Source organism: Protomyctophum bolini (assembly GCF_963924005.1).
Source record: "Protomyctophum bolini genome assembly, chromosome: 5".
NCBI classification, from domain to species: domain Eukaryota; kingdom Metazoa; phylum Chordata; class Actinopteri; order Myctophiformes; family Myctophidae; genus Protomyctophum; species Protomyctophum bolini.
Window position 1 is genome coordinate 30,186,901 of NC_137866.1, and position 20,000 is coordinate 30,206,900.

General features: G+C 48.5%; 1 protein-coding gene across 1 annotated transcript in view; it reads right to left on the bottom strand.

The window, feature by feature from the left end:
- Positions 1-20,000, bottom strand: part of LOC308315049 (uncharacterized protein) — a gene marked incomplete at both ends in the record, with an annotated part of 177,666 nt that overhangs the window by 26,796 nt on the left and 130,870 nt on the right. The window contains 12 exon segments of the mRNA XM_080762872.1: positions 1,510-1,727; positions 2,844-3,061; positions 7,606-7,725; positions 8,687-8,777; positions 10,078-10,212; positions 13,249-13,414; positions 13,975-14,533; positions 14,699-15,282; positions 15,400-16,099; positions 17,330-17,465; positions 18,010-18,201; positions 18,539-18,762. Of these exon segments, the coding sequence (XP_080618998.1) occupies positions 1,510-1,727; positions 2,844-3,061; positions 7,606-7,725; positions 8,687-8,777; positions 10,078-10,212; positions 13,249-13,414; positions 13,975-14,533; positions 14,699-15,282; positions 15,400-16,099; positions 17,330-17,465; positions 18,010-18,201; positions 18,539-18,762 (3,343 nt within the window).

Consider the following 20,000-nt stretch of genomic DNA (forward strand, 5'->3'; position numbering starts at 1 on the left):
AGCATGGAGGCAGGTTGCTGGGGCAACGACACTAAGACAGTGTATAGTGCAGAGCATGGAGGCAGGTTGCTCTATAGTGCAGAGCATAGAGGCAGGTTTCTCTATAGTGCAGAGCATGGAGGCAGGTTGCTCTATAGTGCAGAGCATAGAGGGAGGTTGCTCTATAGTGCAGAGCATAGAGGCAGGTTGCTCTATAGTGCAGAGCATAGAGGCAGGTTGCTCTATAGTGCAGAGCATAGAGGGAGGTTGCTCTATAGTGCAGAGCATAGAGGCAGGTCTCTCTATAGTGCAGAGCATAGAGGCAGGTTGCTCTATAGTGCAGAGCATAGAGGCAGGTTGCTCTATAGTGCAGAGCATGGAGGCAGGTCGCTCTATAGTGCAGAGCATGGAGGCAGGTTGCTCTATAGTGCAGAGCATAGAGGCAGGTTGCTCTATAGTGCAGAGCATAGAGGCAGGTTGCTCTATAGTGCAGAGCATGGAGGCAGGTTGCTGGAGCAACCGCACCAACCAGCCGTGTGACAACAAGACCACTAAACCAGTGGTTCCCAAACTTTTTCACGTCAAGGACCCCCAAATTGACACTAATTAGCCCGCGGACCTCCATTTGAAAAGATATTCCACGGACCAGTGATTCTCAACCCGTTCAATTTCAAGGACGTCCAGTTTGACATGCATATTAGCCTACAGACCTCCATTTAATGGCATTTCCATCTCTGGGAACCCAATTTAGATTGTAAAATCACTGTTAATTTAACTCTGAGAGTGTACAAATGACCAAAAATAAATAAAAACTTTAAACTCACAGGGAATGCAAGAAAGAACAACCACAACCAGAGCCATGTTTAAGTGGTCGCACTCTCAGAGTTACAAACCCATAAAGGTCCACTAAACCTACTGCAATGTAGCCCATTAAGACCTGGTTGAGACCAGATTCTACAAAACCTCCTCTGAATCATCACAGTTTTCTGTAAACCCTGTTTCTATATGTGTCAGTGCTTCTCAAACTATATTTCATGTCAAGGACACCAAAAATTATACGTGTTTGGCCGCCGACCCCCATCTGAAAACTGTTGTTCCACGACGGACCCCCAGAAGTAAAGATTTGAGTTAAACCTTTTGAGCTGAGGTTCTTCCTTGCGGTGGGGCTGGTGCTGGTGGTGCTGGTTGTGTTTGGTGCAGAGGTTCTTACCTTGCGGTGGTGCTGGTTGTGTTTGGTGCAGAGGTTCTTACCTTGCAGTGGTGCTGGTTGTGTTTGGTGCAGAGGTTCTTACCTTGCGGTGGTGCTGGTTGTGTTTGGTGCAGAGGTTCTTACCTTGCGGTGGGGCTGGTGGTGGTGGTGGTGCTGGTTGTGTTTGGTGCAGAGGTTCTTACCTTGCAGTGGTGCTGGTTGTGTTTGGTGCAGAGGTTCTTACCTTGCGGTGGTGCTGGTTGTGTTTGGTGCAGAGGTTCTTACCTTGCGGTGGGGCTGGTGGTGGTGGTGCTGGTTGTGTTTGGTGCTGAGGTTCTTACCTTGCGGTGGGGCTGGTGGTGGTGGTGCTGGTTGTGTTTGGTGCTGAGGTTCTCAGGTTTCTCCCAGCAGCGTGTGGACAGGTTGAGGATGGCCGTGGCGGCCATGTGCGCCGCCTCGGCCTCGTGGGAGTAGTCGTAGGCCGAGGAGGCGGAGCTCTTCCCGTACGCGTGGAGACTCAGGCTGGGGGACGGCGGCGACTTGGGGAACGAGGGCTTGGCTGTGGTCGGGGGAAAAGAACGGAAAGATCCAATTTATACCAGTAAGACCAGGGCCGGATCTACCATATGGTCACTTTGGGCACGTTCCCAGGGGCCCTGGGCACCAGGGGGCAAAAAAAAGGACACACTGGCACCCATTTGCTTACTATGTGAGTCAAATAAAAAATAATGTGTTTGGCTGCCTGACTGTCACTCTGGGGCGGGGTATAGGCAGCCGGGAATAGGCTAATATTACAGCATTAAACAGCCCCAAAATGCCCCAAAATGTTGCACGTGCGCTGCTCACACAGGTTTGTACATGCATGTGCAGGGGGGCCCTTCGAGCTTCAGTGCCCAGGGGCCCTCAGAGGTGTTAATCCGGCCCTGAGTAAGACGCCCTGAGGGCGAGACACGACGAGGTCGCGTGCACACATCCGCCTGGGTGACGGCAGACTGCTGGGCGAGCGCTTTGCCATGGGGGGGGGGGGGGGGGTCAGATCAACAGATGGAATTAATTCTTTATACTGGCTATAAATGGAGCGTGTCTTGAGTGTACAGCGTTTATGAGGTCAGATCAACATATGGAGGTGTCTTGAATGTGTGTCTTGAATGTAGCAGTCATGGGGAAAAGTACTCACGTAAGTACCAAAAGTATAGAAAGTACAAAAGTAGAGAGTTATGGGGGTCCTTGAAATAAATAAAAAACGTTTCAGAACCTATACTGTACACTAAATGGAACAGAGCCTTGATTAGTATCATCGGTAACAACTATATAGTTAGTAGGGAAGGAGCCCACACGCTCTCATTGACTTCCAGCAGTGTGTGAACTTTGGGTGAGGGTTCAGTGTGTGAACAGTGTGTGAACTCTTACTTGTGAAGGCTTTGGGTGAGGGTTCAGTGTGTGAACAGTGTGTGAACTCTTACTTGTGAAGGCTTTGGGTGAGGGTTCAGTGTGTGAACAGTGTGTGAACTCTTACTTCTGAAGGCTTTGGGTGAGGGTTCAGTGTGTGAACAGTGTGTGAACTCTTACTTGTGAAGACTTTGGGTGAGGGTTCAGTGTGTGAACAGTGTGTGAACTCTTACTTGTGAAGGCTTTGGGTGAGGGTTCAGTGTGTGAACAGTGTGTGAACTCTTACTTCTGAAGGCTTTGGGTGAGGGGTCGCTGGTGAGCAGCATCTTTGGAGCAAGCATGCGCTTCCCGAACACCTGGACGTCGAAGCTTGCATAATCGAAGGACACCTTGGAGTACTTCTCCAGCTCCTTGGCCAGGTTGGCGCGCGGCGTGGTAGGCATCAGGTGAGGCCGGTAGCTTCCATACTGGGGCACGTCCAGTTGCTTTACGAAACACATTGGCCTGTCCATGGAGAGAGATAGAGAGAGAGAGAGAGAGAGAGAGAGAGAGAGAGAGAGAGATAGAGAGAGTACATCACATATAATCATGCACTGTATGTATTTCACCCAATACAGTATGCTCTCTTTATATATTGCTATCTCTCTCTCTCTCTATATATATATATATATAGGTGATAATATGTGGCAGAGGACAGAATAACAGTCCAAAGGAGTATAAAAGAGGACACACAGTAAAATAATATAGTAGAGGACGGTTTTGTACCAATCAATCAATCATAAATACGTCAAGTGTAAAACATACGTATTATGTAAGTAATGCTATAGTAACGAATGGATTGGTTGCTGGGAAACACCTGCCAGCTGCTTCCAACCACATCAATTAACAGAATAAATAAGGAAGACACTACAGCCTTACACCTCATCTACACTGTCAGTGATGAAACTACAGCCTTACACCTCATCTACACTGTCAGTGATGAAACTACAGCCTTTGCACCTCATCTACACTGTCAGTGATGAAACTACAGCCTTACAAATCATTTACACTGTCAGTGATGAAACTACAGCCTTTACACCTCATCTACACTGTCAGTGATGAAACTACAGCCTTTACACCTCATCTACACTGTCAGTGATGAAACTACAGCCTTTACACCTCATCTACACTGTCAGTGATGAAACTACAGCCTTACACCTCATCTACACTGTCAGTGATGAAACTACAGCCTTACACCTCATCTACACTGTCAGTGATGAAACTACAGCCTTTACAACTCATCTACACTGTCAGTGATGAAACTACAGCCTTACACCTCATCTACACTGTCAGTGATGAAACTACAGCCTTACACCTCATCTACACTGTCAGTGATGAAACTACAGCCTTACACCTCATCTACACTGCCAGCGATTAAACTACGGCCTGTCGCTCTAAGCAGCTGTGCCTATAGTTTCTCCCGGTGGAGCTGCCTATATGCCATAAAAAGCATAGGTGAGTTCCAGCCTACTGAAAGACCAACGGATTCATGTTATCACTGCATTAAATACAGGTTATCAAGACGATGGAATATAGCCAATATAGCCAATATGGCCATGCTGACGTTGTTTTCAGTGATGGCCCTCGGCTGTGTTAGTAGCTGTGTGAGAGTAGCATAATAGCACAGAGAGCAAGACAACAAACAAGGTGCGGAGAATTGAGACGCTAGTCATGCATGAAGCGAAACACTGAAATAGAGGAAGAGGAGAGGGAGAGAGAGAGAGAGAGAGAGAGAGAGAGAGAGAGAGAGAGAGAGAGAGAGAGAGAGAGAGAGAGAGAGAGAAAGATAGAGTCATAGGGAGAGAGAGGGGGCAGCAGTGTACTTAGCAGGAGTGTGGCAGGATTAAAAGCTCTCTTATCGGTGGAGGGCACATTTGCATGTTGTAGAGCATGGAATTTATGGGTTTTAAGTCCTCTCGCTTTCCTGGAGAGCCTGCATGGGCTTTATAGTCAGACCTGTTGGCACTAAATCCACTGATAGAGACCAGAGGGAGGAAGGCAACAGAGAGGAGAGAGAGAGAGAGCAAGTGGGGGAAATGAGAAGGGTACAGCAGAGGGGTTGATGGAGAGAGAGACACAGACAGAGAAAGAAATAGAAAGAGACAGAGACAGAGAGAGACACAAACACACGCGCGTGCACGTGCGAGCGTGATGCGTTGCTGCCTTGAAGTCTCACTTGTGCTGCATGTCCCGTCCCGTCCCCCCATGTGCCATTTAAAAAAAAATCCACCGCGCACCGAGCCAAGAACACTCATCTTTTCATTGAGTCACGTGAGTCTCATTTTTACATTTTCTAAATGTGTCTAATCTATGAAATTTGAGCTTTCATTTGGTATGTATAGATCGCGAGTGTAGGCCATATCTTACCAAACGGTAAACCCCCTTTGCTGCGCTATGGGTGATGAAACTGAACGAGCAAATGGAATCGCGCACAAGGCCTGCATGGCGCAATTAAGTCAAATAACTTCTTTGACTAGATAATTATATAAACACAATGGACACAAGTGACAGGCACTCACTTCTGCTGATTATTGGAAAATTACAAAGAGATGCATAGGAGAATAAGGAGAGATGACGCAGCCTGACTCTGTGGACAGTTGTGCGGTGCCGCTCTATACCAAACTAATTTGGCATTACGGCTTACGGGTGCTCTTAAACTTTCCCAAATGTGTGCGACCAAAATAGCCATTTAGGGGAAAGCATGCCAACACGACCATGATCACGACTATATAGGCGCAAATACCGGTGTCGGCATAATGGATAGCGGGAGACGATGGACCAAAATGCCATTTAGGGACAGAGCAAACTCCTATACTCGTAATGTTTGGGCAGCGGCTGACTTGCGGGCAGCGTTGCGGGTAACGGCGGTAGTCTCTTGTCTATAGTCTAAAGTCCATATCTCTTCATTCTCACAGTCTCTATGTCTCTAGTCTAGTCTATATCAGAACCGTCTGTCTCTGCTGTACAGCCCTATGATCATTAATAAGCTATATGACACACCTGCCCCGTGCGCTCGCACTGACACTACCGGCCTTCAAAGTGGTATTACTTACGGTATACACACACACACACACACACACAGGTGCACACACACAGAGGCACACACACACACACACACACACACACACACACACACACTTGTACAGAACAAACTGTGTATAAGCTTCTGCCAGGGCGCTTTCCGCCATTGATCACTTTGGAGGATTTCTTTCCTTTAATATTTATCCAACGTGAATTCCATTAGGAGGGCGGATCGCGCGCGGAATATGTAGTGCCCTTCGACTGTGCTCCGCACGCACATTACAGACAGCCCCGCTTATTTTAATAACAATGAGGGTTGGAAAAACAAGCCAGGCCTTATTATGTTTTAATCCTTGACGCTTTGTCGGACCACCGTTGAGGTTTTCCTCAAGGAAAGCAATTATTTTTTCTTCCCTTATCCCCCCCCCCCCCCCCCCCCACCACACACACACACACAATGCCTCTATAACTCGCATAATTAGCTTATCGGCTGCATTATTAATTAAAATACCAATGAGGGAGGGCGTGCACTTAGCATAATACCAGTGTCTGCTCCATGTTAACTCATTTAGGACTGAGGTCGATTCTAAAAGAATGTCTGTGTGTGTCTGTATTTGGCCACGCGGACCACCATCTGAAAATATGTTGTTTCCAGGGACCCCCCCCAGAAGCAAATATTTTAGTTAAAAACATTCACTGTGAAAATATATATATACATCTGCGCACATCTGCCACATTTTCACGATTTTTCAAAAAATAGCAGATCTACAAGCTCGTATAGCGTGGCACTTGGTGCTGTGCTATGAGCTTGTAGATCTGCTATTTTTCAACAGCTAAAGTATAACATAGTGCTTTAAAAAACCCCAAAAGGGTCTTCCCGTCCTGCCTGGGTTAATTATCATTCTTTTGCGTGTGATGATGAGGAGGCGGATGGCTGGCATGGCAGAACGACATCAATGGAGACGGAGAGACTCCAGGGCCTGAAGTGACACCGCTAAGACGAGTCCACGCCGATGATTACACCACGCTGACTGCTTCAACAACTTCCTGGTTGTCAAGGCCAATCACAGACAAGCTCTGCCCTCTTTTGTGAAGCCCACAAGGACCCCCCATATAAGGTCAGGGTTATTGCCTCTGCGCGGCAGCTATACAGCAGCACGTACGCCACTGCAGACAGCCTGGTCACACGTGCATGTCGTGCACATGGATTCATTGTTCATGAACAAATATTTATTTATTCTGAAAAGAAATCCCGGCGCTGATTGTGTTAATAAATACAAGCATGATTGGAAAATTCTCTTTGGATCAATGGGCTGTCAATGGAGGGTATTGTAACTCTATATTCATCCCATTATTATTTTTTTATCTAGCGTCTATTTAACTCAAAATAAAAATAAACACTCTGGATGTTGCTGTGTTCCTGACACTGTATCTATCTATAGATACAGTATATGTGCATGTCTGTTTTTCCTTCACATAACGTCAAGAAACAGCGATCCGATCTACTTCCCACTGGGCAGGTGCATGTGCTGCTGAAGACCCATGGGATCTCAATGTCGACCGTGACGCCCCGTCGGATCAGCGGTTCTGGAGAACGTTCCGGCCGGGGGGCAGAGCCAACTCCCAGCGGCCACGCTCCCGCGGGTACGTACTGTACGCCCTCGGTCTGGGTCAGTCAGCGCTGCAGGCAGCAGCACCAGGAGCAAAGACCTTCTGAACTGCAGCGCGGTGGCTCAGGGGTAGAGTGGCCAGATGGTCACCACACAGTTCCCAGTTCGAACCCGAGCTCCCCCAGAGTTAATGTTGAAGTGTCCTTGAGCAAGACAATGAACCCCTAATTGCTCCTGATGTGCTGGTTGGTGCCTTGCATGGTTTCCGCCGCCATCGGTGTGTGAATGTGTGTGTGAATGGGTGAATGTAATGCACAATCTATGTAAAGCGGCGCTATATAAATGCACCATTTACCCCCGATCAACCTCCGACCTCACCTCAGAACTCTGTCGTTGGGGCTTCCTTTGAGGTGCTCGATGCCGAGGGGCTGAGGGAGGTGCTGCTTGTCCTGGCTCTTGGACAGCTTCTCTGCGGCCGCGATGGGGCATCCCGAAAGACTGCATGGAGGGCAACAAAATTAGATTTGATAGTTTTAGTCATAGTCTCTTGAATAGTTTTCATTTAGTTTGAGTCACATTTTAGTCACCTGGAATGTCTTAGTATTAGTCTAGTTTTAGTCGACTAAATGTCGTAAGATTTTAGTCGACTAAATCTACAGTTGACTAAAATGTGTTTTGGCGGGCCTTGAGGGCGTCGTAATGACTGATTTTACGCTTGCTGAAAATAGCCGACAACGCGTCATTTCCTAACATTTTAGTCTAGTTTTTATTTGTTGACGAAATTGTCAATATATTTAGTCTGAGTTTTAGCCACCATATAGCTTAGTTTTCATTTAGTTTCCATTTAGTTTTCGTCAGTGAAAAAAGGTAGTCGACGAACTATTTTCGTCATAGTATTAATCGACAAAATCAACACTGATACACAAGGGAAGGACACACAGGAAGGATACAGGGATGATACGGGGTGATACGGGGATGATATGGGGGGACATACAAGAGGATGATACAGGGATGATATGGGGGAACATACAAGAGGGTGATACAGAGATGATATGGGGGAACATACAAGAGGGTGATACGGGGGTGATATGGGGGAAACATACAAGGGGGTGATACGGGGATGATATGGGGAAACATACAAGGGGGTGATACGATGGAGGACAAAAGGGGGGCGATATGGGTGAGGATAAAGGGATGAGAGGGTAGGATAGGGCAGGATGAGGGACAGAGGGGATGAATACGTAGCCATATGAGAGTTTGTGCTGAGCTTGTAGATCTACATCAAGCTGACACATTTGCTGTCCATGCATATAAATAGTATACAGTAGGGCAGGCTATACAAGTCACACACGCACGCACGCACGCACACACACACACGCACGCATGCACGCACGCACGCACGCACGCACGCATGCACACGCACGCATGCACGCACACACACACAAACAGACTCCCCTACCTGCGATGTGTGTTGCGGTTGCTATTCACATGTCCCTGTCCAGTGCAGCCGGGAGTTGGGCACTTCAGCACATTCTCATGCATGGCCAGAACTGGAAACACACACACACACACACACACACACACACACACACACACACGCACACACACACAGAGAAAATCAATAGGTTGCGGTAAAAGAGGATCCCCTGTATTTAAACAGAAGGTTTCATTTAAATGTAAATAGCAGCCTGTCGGGGGGCTGAATGGAAGCGTATCAGACCTAATTCAACAGACACTGCGGTCAAGGCTGCCGTAGCTGGCTCTGTGTGACGTACACTTTGTGCGAGTGGATATGCGTGAAGAGGCACGGCTCTAAGCTGGGAGAGCTAAAGTGCTTATGGGGCACATAGCCTTCTAAGCAACGACGGTGGCCCCGCCGTATATATACAATGTACAACCCTGAGAGGTTTATTGAACTCTCCGCGTAAGGAAAGAGAACAGAAAGCACCCGTAAGAGTCCATTTGGTTCCATTGGAACACTCTCATAGTTAAATGTTCAAAACACCAAGGAGGTTTTGCTGTGCTTTATATGCACAGCTTAGGTAGCTCTTTGGAAAAACAAATCCTTTTGTACTCTTATTTACAAGAGCATGTGCGTAGGAGAGAACAGCCGACATGAAAACAGCAGTATGCAGTGTGTAGTGTGCAGTGTGCAGTGTGCAGTGTGCAGTGTGCTGTGTGCAGCCTAGTGTGTAGTGTGCAGTGTGTTTTGTAAATGGTAAATGGCGCATTTATATAGCGCCTTTATCCAAGGGGCTTTACATAGAGGACACTTCGACACTAACTCTGGGGGAGCGCATGTTCGAGCTGGCAACTTTGCGGTTACCATCCGGAAACTCTACCCCTGAGCCACTGCCGCCCCGCGTGCAGTGTGCAGTGTGTAGTGTGTGCGTGCAGTGTGCAGTGTGCAGTGGGCAGTGTGCAGTGGGCAGTGTGAAGTGTGCAGTGTGCAGTGTGAAGTGTGCAGTGTGCAGTGTGAAGTGTGCAGTGTGCAGTGGGCAGTGTGAAGTGTGCAGTGTGCAGTGGAAAGTGTGAAGTGTGCAGTGTGCAGTGGGCAGTGTGAAGTGTGCAGTGGGCAGTGTGAAGTGTGCAGTGTGCAGTGGGCAGTGTGAAGTGTGCAGTGTGCAGTGTGAAGTGTGCAGTGGGCAGTGTGAAGTGTGCAGTGTGCAGTGGGCAGTGTGAAGTGTGCAGTGTGCAGTGGGCAGTGTGCAGTGTGCAGTGTGCAGTGTGAAGTGTATAGTTTTGCACACTCAATTCATAGTTAACGTTCCAATTTTAGAAGAACCGAAAAGAAGTGAACCGGTTCCAACCGGTGAAACAGGGCTCTGTCAGTGTGGGAGGGAGACTCACTCTCCGGGGGGATGCGGTCCTTGTGAGGGCATCCCGACAGGCTGCGGTGGTGTGGGTAGAGACCCGTCACGTGGCCCGTCCCGTCACAGCCCGGGGTGGGGCACTTGATCTCCCGTTTCTCTGGCCGGCTGCTCTCTGAGAGAGAGAGAGAGAGAGAGAGAGAGAGAGAGAGGGGGGGGGAATGTTTAAGGGCAGGTGTGGACATGAGAGGCCTGGGCCGCGGCTCAGCGGTCCAGGCACCTTGGCTGCATGCAGGTAGTCCAGTCTGTCAGTGTGCTGCGGGTTCCACTCCCGATCCCGACGACCTTTACTGTGTGTGTGTGTGTGTGTGTGTGTGTGTGTGTGTGTGTGTGTGTGTGTGTGTGTGTGTGTGTGTGTGTGTGTGTGACTGTGTGTGTGACTGTGGGTGTGTCCCTCATCTCTCTTCCCCATTTCCTGTCAGCCTACTATCTATCCCTCTATAAAAATGGAGGGAGAGGAGAAGAGGGGGAGGAGAGGAGGGAGAGTTGGGGAGGAGGGAGAGTTGGAGAGGAGGAGAGGAGGAGGAGGGGAGGAGAGAGGAGGAGAGGAGGAAGAGGGAGAAGAGGAGGGAGAGGAGGAGGGAGGAGAGGAGGGAGAGGAGGAGAGGAGGAGAGAGGAGGAGAGGAGGAGGGAGGAAGAGGAGGGAAAGGAGGAGAGAGGGAGAGTTGGAGAGGAGGAGGAGGGGAGGAGGGAGGAGGAGGAGGGAGAGGAGGAGGGAGAGGAGGAGGGAGAAGAGGAGGGAGAGGAGGAGGGAGGAGGAGAGAGGTGCCTGAATAGAGGGGGAGAGGAGGAGGGAGGAGAGGAGGAGAGAGGAGGAGGGAGGAGGAGGAGGGAGAGGAGGAGGGAGGAGGAGAGAGGTGCCTGAATAGAGGGGGACATAAGCGAGCAGTTAGCGCTGTCAGACGGTCTGCTCCACCGAGCATGAAATCTAGACATCTTTCACACAACGCGTAGCACAGAAGTGAAACCACGTGTGTGTCTCCATCGCTCATCTTTTATGCATCCGTGTAAAGACGCTCGATGTGTCTCCGCGAACGTGTATGGCCCGTGTCCTCGGATTCCTTAAAGCATGAAAACGTCAGCATGATTGCAAAAGAAAAAGAGAAAATAAACATTTTTCACACGGTACTCAAAAGTTCTACTGAGCAAACTATAATCATCTCTGTTTGTTTGTTCGCTTTAAATCCCCTCAAGACACTTTTTACCCCTTCAGCACACAAGGATCTTCTCCAACTATAGACCGCTGCTATGTGACAGCGGTACAGACAGACAGACCACACCAGAGGAGGCAGAGGAAAATGCTTGATTTATACTTTTTCTTTTTTTTTGCGTCCCACGAATAGCAAATCTACAAGCTCTGAGCTATTTTCTGGTCCGCGGCACCGGCACACAACCAAGTATACATCCGGCTTAAAGGAAGAAGGTGCAGCGCCATGCTCTATTGGCCCTCAAATTGAATGTTAACGAGACATGTATCTCCTAATTAGCAGCCAGGGCTGAGCATCGAGCGCCGCCACAGGGAGGGAGTCGAGGGCAGCGAAGAGGGCAGCCTACACTACAACGAGCCGTGTAATCCCACTGCTGCCATAGTGAGTGCTATGACAAGTGGGCACCGTGCCAGCTGCGTATAACACAAGGCACAAACATGTGCAAGCGGCAGCGCGTAAACAAGCACTTCACCGCTGATTATTACGCCCCGATACTCTTTCCTATATCTTTCTTCCGTCTCTTGTCACTCCTTTCTTTCCTTCTCAGTAATGCTGTGTCTGTTCCTGGAATTTATACGCATCTCTCTCATGTGTTAATTCCTCTCTTTCTGTCTCTGTCTTGGAGTGCTTCCCCTTCGTGGAATCCTATTCAGATGAAACCACGTCGAAATAAAAAAAAAGTCATCTGAAAGAATATATATTCACAGATTTGTGCCGCATTTTCACGATTTTTCAAAAATAGCAGACCTACAAGCTCATAGCGCGCCACCGATCTGCTATTTTTCAATAGCTAAAGTATAACATAATGCTTAGTTAAAAGACCAAAAGGGGTTCGCGTCCAGAATGGGTTAATAATCGTTATTGTCCCAAAGGATATTTGTCTTCACATTCTGTTCAAACACAAAAATAACACATATAGCACATAACACCAAGACAAATGAGGTCCCTATACTGTATACAGAACTATCCTATCGGCGGGGTAGTTTGTTTAATGCCGTGATGGCTGAGGGGACAAAACTCCTACTACAACGGACCTTTTTGGGTTGGCAAGGTTCTGTATCTTTGTCCAGATGGCATGAGGTTAAAGAAGCGATATACAGAGGAGAGCTAGGGGAGGATTGAGACGGGGTCGTGCGACTCACAACAGTTGATTAGACACAGCGTGTGTACTTATGCCGTGCACGCGGCCTGTCTATTACTTACTGTACTCCCACATAATCTACAATATAATTTTTAAGGGGATGCATGTTTATTGTCTGCTTTAATACTGAATTTAATACATTGAATTCACAGAACTCTTTTGATTGTAGGATGTGGTTTTGAGAAGTGCTGTATAAAGAGCACACTATGTTCTGTATGACTGAGTGGAAAATGATCTGGTCGTATTAAAGGACATTTCCGGACTATAGGCATGTTCTTTACTTTATCTGATGTTATTATATCAAAGAACAGTACACCGGTACTGGTGAAAGGTTTCATAACTCCAGTAAATTGCTTATTTTTATCGCTCGGAAATTCCTCTCACAGGGTTTGAGTAGCACTTCTCTAAGTTCACCTGTACCACTCGCTCTGGGATATTAACACTTTGACTCCTGAACACGGGTTACACGAGTTAATTGACTGTACGAGTTAACCGAGTTATGTTTTCATTGTTTAACCCATTCTGGGCGGGAATCCCTTTTGGTGTTTTAAGTGTAATGGTATACATTAGCTATTGAAAAATAGCAGATCTACAAGCTTGTAGCGCGGCACTCGGTGCTGCACTACGAGCACTGCACCAAAGCATTATGGGAATTGTAGTCCAGGAAAGTAAGTGAGCCACTAAAATCTAAAATATCAAAAAAACACATATTACACACACACAAAGACCCACAAAGTCATTAACATGACACTTTTTGTGTCCCTTGAAGTGGATGTACATAGCTTGTTGACCTGCCCCTACCTTTGCCGAAGTAGCTCTTGCGCATGGCGTCCAGGTGTTTGGGCCTGTCCTCCATGGTGAAGTAGCGCTGCTGCTGCTGGGGGTGGTGGGGGTGGTGGTGGGGGTGGTGGTGGTGGTCCGGAGAGCGCAGCAGCTCGTGGGCTCCGGCGGGCTTCACCTGCTCCGCCTTCATGTTGATTTTGACAACAAAAGATTTATTTAGTTTTAGTCCTATTTTAGCCATCTGAAATGCTTTACTGTTATAGTCTATAGTTTCAGTCAACTACAGTAAATGTCCTCAGATTTTAGTCGACCAAATCCACAGTCGATTCAGTCGACTAAAATGTATTTTGGTGGGCCTTGATGGCGTCGTAATGGCTGATTTTACTACGCTTGCTGAAATTAGCCGATCTTCAAGGCTCTACCTTCAAGGCTGCTCCGAGTCCAGGCTAGGCCAAGCTAACACTCTACCCTCTAGACCAGAAAGCAGGCTGGCTAGGCCAGGCTAACACTCTACCCTCTAGACCAGAAAGCAGGCTGGCTAGGCCAGGCTAACACTCTACCCTCTAGACCAGAAAGCAGGCTGGCTAGGCCAGGCTAACACTCTACCCTCTAGACCAGAAAGCAGGCTGGCTAGGCCAGGCTAACACTCTACCCTCTAGACCAGAAAGCAGGCTGGCTAGGCCAGGCTAACACTCTACCCTCTAGACCAGAAAGCAGGCTGGCTAGGCCAGGCTAACACTCTACCTTCAAGGCGATGGCCTGCTCCAGCAGGCCCAGGTTGCCCCGGGTCATGTCGAACATCTCCGACTCGTCCGTCACCGACGCCCCCGAGCGCTGGGACAGGCTGTCCTCGTCGTCGCGTTCGTCATCCCCGTCCGCGTCATCGAAGTCCTTCTCCTCCTCCTCGGAACGGTCCGAGCGCACCTCGATGACATCGGGGGAGGCCGAGGACGGGGCCTTGTGGATCTTGTAGTTCTCCCCCTGCAGCGGGTTGGGGGGGTAGTCCTCTAGCGGACTAGCCCGCTGGGAGCCATAACTAAGAGGAGGGCTGGACTTGTACCTTTGAAGCGGGCTGGCTTTGTGGGCATTGTAGTTTTCGAGTGGGCTGGGCCTGAGGGAGTTGTAGTTCTCTAATGGACTCGCCCTGTGGGAGTTATAGTTCTCTAGTGGACTCGCCCTGTGGGAGTTGTAGTTCTCAAGCGGGCTGGCCCTGTGGGAGTTGTAGTTCTCAAGCGGGCTGGTCCTGTTGGAGTTGTAGTTCTCGAGCGGGCTGGCCCTGTGGGAGTTGTAGTTCTCACGTGGGCTGGCCCTGTGGGAGTTGTAGTTCTCTAGCGGGCTCACCCTGTGGGAGTTGTAGTTCTCTAGTGGACTGGCCCGGTGGGAGTTGTAGTTCTCACGCGGGCTGGCCCTGTGGGAGTTGTAGTTCTCGAGCGGGCTGGCCCTGTGGGAGTTGTAGTTGTCGTTGTATTTGGCCCGGTGGTCCTCCGTATTGACGTGTCTTCCCTGAGCTGCTGCAGTGCTGGTGATGGTACTGATGGCAGTCGGCACATCAGAGGAGGAAGGAACGGCATTCCCCTCCTCAATGTCCTGTCCGTCATCCTCCTCCACATCCTGGTCCTCCTCTTCTTCCTCTTCCTCTTCTTCCGGGACGTGCTGTCGTTGTGGGAGGCGCTGTCTGTGCCGCTCAGCCTGCCTCCTCTCCTCCTCCTCCTCCTCCTCTTCCTCTCGTTGTGGGAGGCGCTGTCTGTGCCGCTCAGCCTGCCTCCTCTCCTCCTCCTCCTCCTCCTCTTCCTCTCGTTGTGGGAGGCGCTGTCTGTGCCGCTCAGCCTCCCTCCTCTCCTCCTCCTCATTTTCCTCTCGTTGTGGGAGGTGTTGTCTATGCCGCTCAGCCTCCCTCCTCTCCTCCTCCTCTTCCTCTCGTTGTGGGAGGCGCTGTCTATGCCGCTCAGCCTCCCTCCTCTCCTCCTCCTCCTCCTCATCTTCCTCTCGTTGTGGGAGGTGTTGTCTATGCCGCTCAACCTCCCTCCTCTCCTCCTCCTCCTCCTCATATTCCTCTCGTTGTGGGAGGTGTTGTCTGTGCCGCTCAGCCTGCCTCCTCTCCTCCTCCTCCTCCTCCTCCTCCTCCTCATCTTCCTCTCGTTGTGGGAGGTGTTGTCTATGCCGCTCAACCTCCCTCCTCTCCTCCTCCTCCTCATATTCCTCTCGTTGTGGGAGGTGCTGTCTGTGCCGCTCAGCCTCCCTTGTCTCCTCCTCTTCCGCTCGTTGTGGGAGGTGTTGTCTGCGCCGCTCAGCCTCCCTCCTCTCCTCCTCCTCCTCCTCCTCTTCCTCTCGTTGTGGGAGGTGTTGTCTGCGCCGCTCAGCCTCCCTCCTCTCCTCCTCCTCCTCCTCATATTCCTCTCGTTGTGGGAGGCGCTGTCTGAGCCGCTCAGCCTCCCTCCTCTCCTCCTCCTCCTCCTCCTCCTCTTCCTCTCGTTGTGGGAGGCGCTGTCTGAGCCGCTCAGCCTGCCTCCTCTCCTCCTCCTCCTCCTCTCCCACAGAGATCTGTCTACGTTGGAGCTCTCTGCCGACGTAGTGGAGTCTCAGCTCAGTTTGTCTCGCAACCTGTTCGCTCCTGTCTTCACGCTCGTCCTCGTCCTCTTCCTCGTCCAGCTCCTCTTCCTCCTCCTCTACGTATACGGCTGCCAGCTTCTCAATCCTCTCGTCGTCCTCCTCCTCCTGTTGTTGTTCTGCTCCTTCTTGCGCCTCCTTCATATCCTCCTCCTCATCTCCCTGTTCTGTGAGAGCCGGCGGCATCGCCGCGGCACCCTCCTCCGCGGTCTCGTTGATGACGGGCCGTTGTTGAGAGGCCGAGGTCGACTCCACAGCTCCGCTGCAAAATTATTATAAACAAGACACATTAAAAAACTAAAACTAAAATAGCAAAAAAATGCCTCTATGGGGCCTCCAGCCTCTATCAGGCCTCCAGCCTCACCTGACTTATTCATCAGGTGCAGGATTGAAAAGGGCAGGAAAAAACTACAACTAACACTAAAACTACAAGCGTTGCCGTTGTCACAAAAACAACAACTAATAAAAACTAGCAAACCCTCTCTAAAAAACTAAATATAACTAACTGAATTAGGAAAAAACAAGAGATGATGACATAGACATACTTGTCAGGTGAAACCAGCTCTCTCTATTGTGCATCTGTCCCCCCCTTTTTTGTAACGTGCATGTTTCTCTTTCACAACAATCGTGGCCGTTGTTTTCATTCGTTTGCAATGTTCTTTTGTTTCTTGAATCACTTTGTTTTGTTATGGCTGTCCTGCTCTTGCAGTTAGCTCATAACATTATAGCCGCTGTTGTCAGCCGCTCCGCTCCGCTCCACGTTGCAGAGTGGTGTGATCTGGGTGCACACTTCCGCAGTCTAAGTACATTTACTTAAGTACTGCACTTAAGTAGAATTTTGAGGTATTTGTACTTTACGTGAGTATTTCCAATCTCCAGTACTTTTACTTCTACTCCACTACATCTCAGAGGCAACATTTTATACTTTTACTTATTATTTGAAAACTTTAGTTACTATAGTTACTTTGGCGATTTTAATTTTGATTAGAAAACATACATTACCACTTCAACCCTATACATTTCGGCCAAAATAGCTGATCTATAAGCTCACAATGTTGTGAGCTTGTAGATCGGCTATTTTCAATAGTATTTGTACACATTTTGAACTTGTGAAATGGGACATTCTGCAATATGAGTACTTCTACTTTTAGTACTTTAAGTACATTTTGATGCCGATACTTTTGTACTTTTACTCAAGTACATTTTCAATTCCGTACTTTTACTTGTAACGAAGTAGTTCTAAATTGCAGTATTGGTACTTTTACTTAAGTAAAACAATTGAGTACTTTTTCCACCACTGTCTAGGTCGCTACTATACGCGATTGGCTACACGAGTGGCTCAGACTCTCATTGGCTTAGGGGGCAGTCAATCATAACTAGGTCGCTAATAAAAAAACGGGCCTGTTGTATATGTCAGGTTTCACCTGACAAAGAAATGTCAAAACTAACTAAAACTAAACAATAAAAATGAAGAATGGAAAACTATGGTAACCTTGCTCCACTGCTGCGTGCACCACCACTTCTGCCCAGGTGTAGAAGCGAGTCGGCCACCTCCTCCGCCCTCCGAGACGACGAGTCAGCCTCCTCAGAAACCAGGTGGTGCTCAGCCTGGGCTGTCACGCACGCCTCTGCATCGGGACCATGTTATAGTTAGCAAGCAGCACACAGTAGGCCAGTCAATCTAAGCTAAAGGGGGTGACCCAAAAGTAATTGCAATAGTAATCGTTCAAGGTTTTTTTCATCCAAATAACATTTATTATGGATAGATGGTAAATTCAGGGGATGAACATTGAAAACCTATATGGCAAAATTTCAAATTTGAATTATGCTTTAAGTAGCTTTTGACATGGAATGGATTCAGAATGACGAATAAATCCTAGTGTGACATACTTAAAGACACAATGACACAATGAGATTATTATAAAATAATTCCAATGTTGATCAACGTTTGCCTGTCATCTCTCCTAATGGTACCAACATCAATACAGTGTGGAGGTAGTGTGGAGGTTTGGGGTCTGATAGGCTAAATATCATCAAACGGTGGTTCCGTGCGTGGCTCAAATGTACCAATAAATAATGGGCCTTGATATGAATAGGGTTGAAAACCACAGACTGCCCTAGTGTTTGAAGTGGTTCAAACAAAATGCAGTGTTGGCAGGTTTTAGTACCTACCTTCCTCATCATCATCACCACCATCACCACCACCTGGGGCGGTGCTGCTGCCCTCCTCATGGTATGAGTCCTCCTCCATCTCCTCTCCATGGTCCTCCCCCTGTCCTCCCAGTGATGTCTTCTCTTCTTGGTGTCCCTGCAGGCTCTGTCCTTCCTCCATGGACTCTGCCTTGTCCTCTTTGTCCTCCTTCTCTACGACGGCTGCCTCCTCCTCCTCCTGCTCCTCTTTGGCCACCTCCTCCTCCTCCTCTGCCTCTGTGCATTTCTCCGCCTCCTTAACTGCAAGGTTATAATAGAGCACCGAAGTCGGACGTCAATATCAGTAGAGGGCGCAAATCCAGAGGTTCATGTACTTTTCATTTGCAATGTTTAATACAATCAGATAGGGCTTTTCTGTTTGGATGAATGGGCTGCAATGGGAAGTTGCACCTAGGTAGCACCTTGCCATTAAATGATATGGTAAGATGGCCGCGGTCTGCATATGGAGAATGGCATAGAAAGCATAGGTGGACCCCAGGCTAATAATGACCTTGCTTGGCGGCCTCAGCCTCTGCCTCGGCCTCGCTGCTGCTGCAGGCGTCGCTCTCGGCCGTGCTGAAGCCCTCGTCCAGGGCCAGCTTCATCAGGGGCTGCTGGGTGGGGAGGGGCTTCCTCTTGGCGGCGGGTGGCTCCTCCCCCTCCACTCCGTGTTCCTGATGATGCTCCGCCTCCTCCTGCAGCCGCCGCTTCCTGGCTATGGGACAGCCCAGCACGCTGTATATGGAGAGAGAGAGAGAGAGAGAGAGAGAGAGAGACTGTTCAACCAATCGTCGGTGGAACCTCCACTATGTTAAACCCATTCTGGGCGGGAACCCCTTTTGGTGTTTAATACACTATGTTATACTTTAGCTATTGAAAAATAGCAGATCTACAAGCTCATAGCACAGCACCGAGTGCCGCGCTACGAGCTTGTAGGTCTGCTATTTTTTTTAATCGTGAAAATGTGCCTCAAATCTTTGAATATCGTTAAAGAGTCAACGTTTCTAAGTCAAATCGTTGCTTCTGGGGGGGGTCCCTGGAACAACATATTTTCAGATGGGGGTCGGTGGCCAAGTACATTTTTGGGGTCCTTGACATGAAATATTTAGCACCACTGATATAAAAAATATATATTTCATGATTGATGATTTAGAAGACAGTAGAAGACTGTATAACAAAGTTAACTAACATAATGAGACAGACACAATTCAGACTTTCAAAGTATTCAAATGTAGTATTTGAATATGGAGCCAGGCAGCATTCAAGCGTTTACAATGGAACACCACATACTGACTCAAAGTACAGCAGCTTGAATGTGACCCTTTTATAATGCAATCACAAACAAGCCTCAACAGATATTGGACACTTCTCTCAGCCCATCCCCAGAACCACAGGTCAAATGGGACCAGATTTGAGTGCAAATTACAGCTTTTCAACAGAGGATTTTTTTTAGTTAATAACACAGGCAGACTCTTCACATACTAACTAGAGCATGTCTGAAATAAGTGTCAGAGCTGAAATCGTCAAATAAATGCTTAAACATGTAGCTAGTAGTAGTTATAGCCCACAGAAGTGAACCTTTCAAGCCTGTTTTCTCAACCCGCTGTTTTCTGCAAGACATTAGGCCTATACTATAAGCCATATCTCCAAAACTGGTGGATCAAGCTGAACAACCAATATGTCAATTTGAAGCGATGATTCCCTATAGCTGCTTTCATATGACATGAAAAAAACGAAAATTCAAAGAAATCCAATGGCAGTCCCTCGTTCAAAAGGGAAAAAGACGAGAAAAGTTATTGGCACAATACAACGGGCATATTTCCAGTGACACGTCCCATCAGGCAGCACATCTGTGTGACTTTTTTATAGGAGGGGCGCACTAGCCCCTCCTAAATGCAGCTATTAGTGTAGATTTTCGTCTTACACAATATACCATTGACAATGACTGGAGAATTGATGCCATATGTGGACGA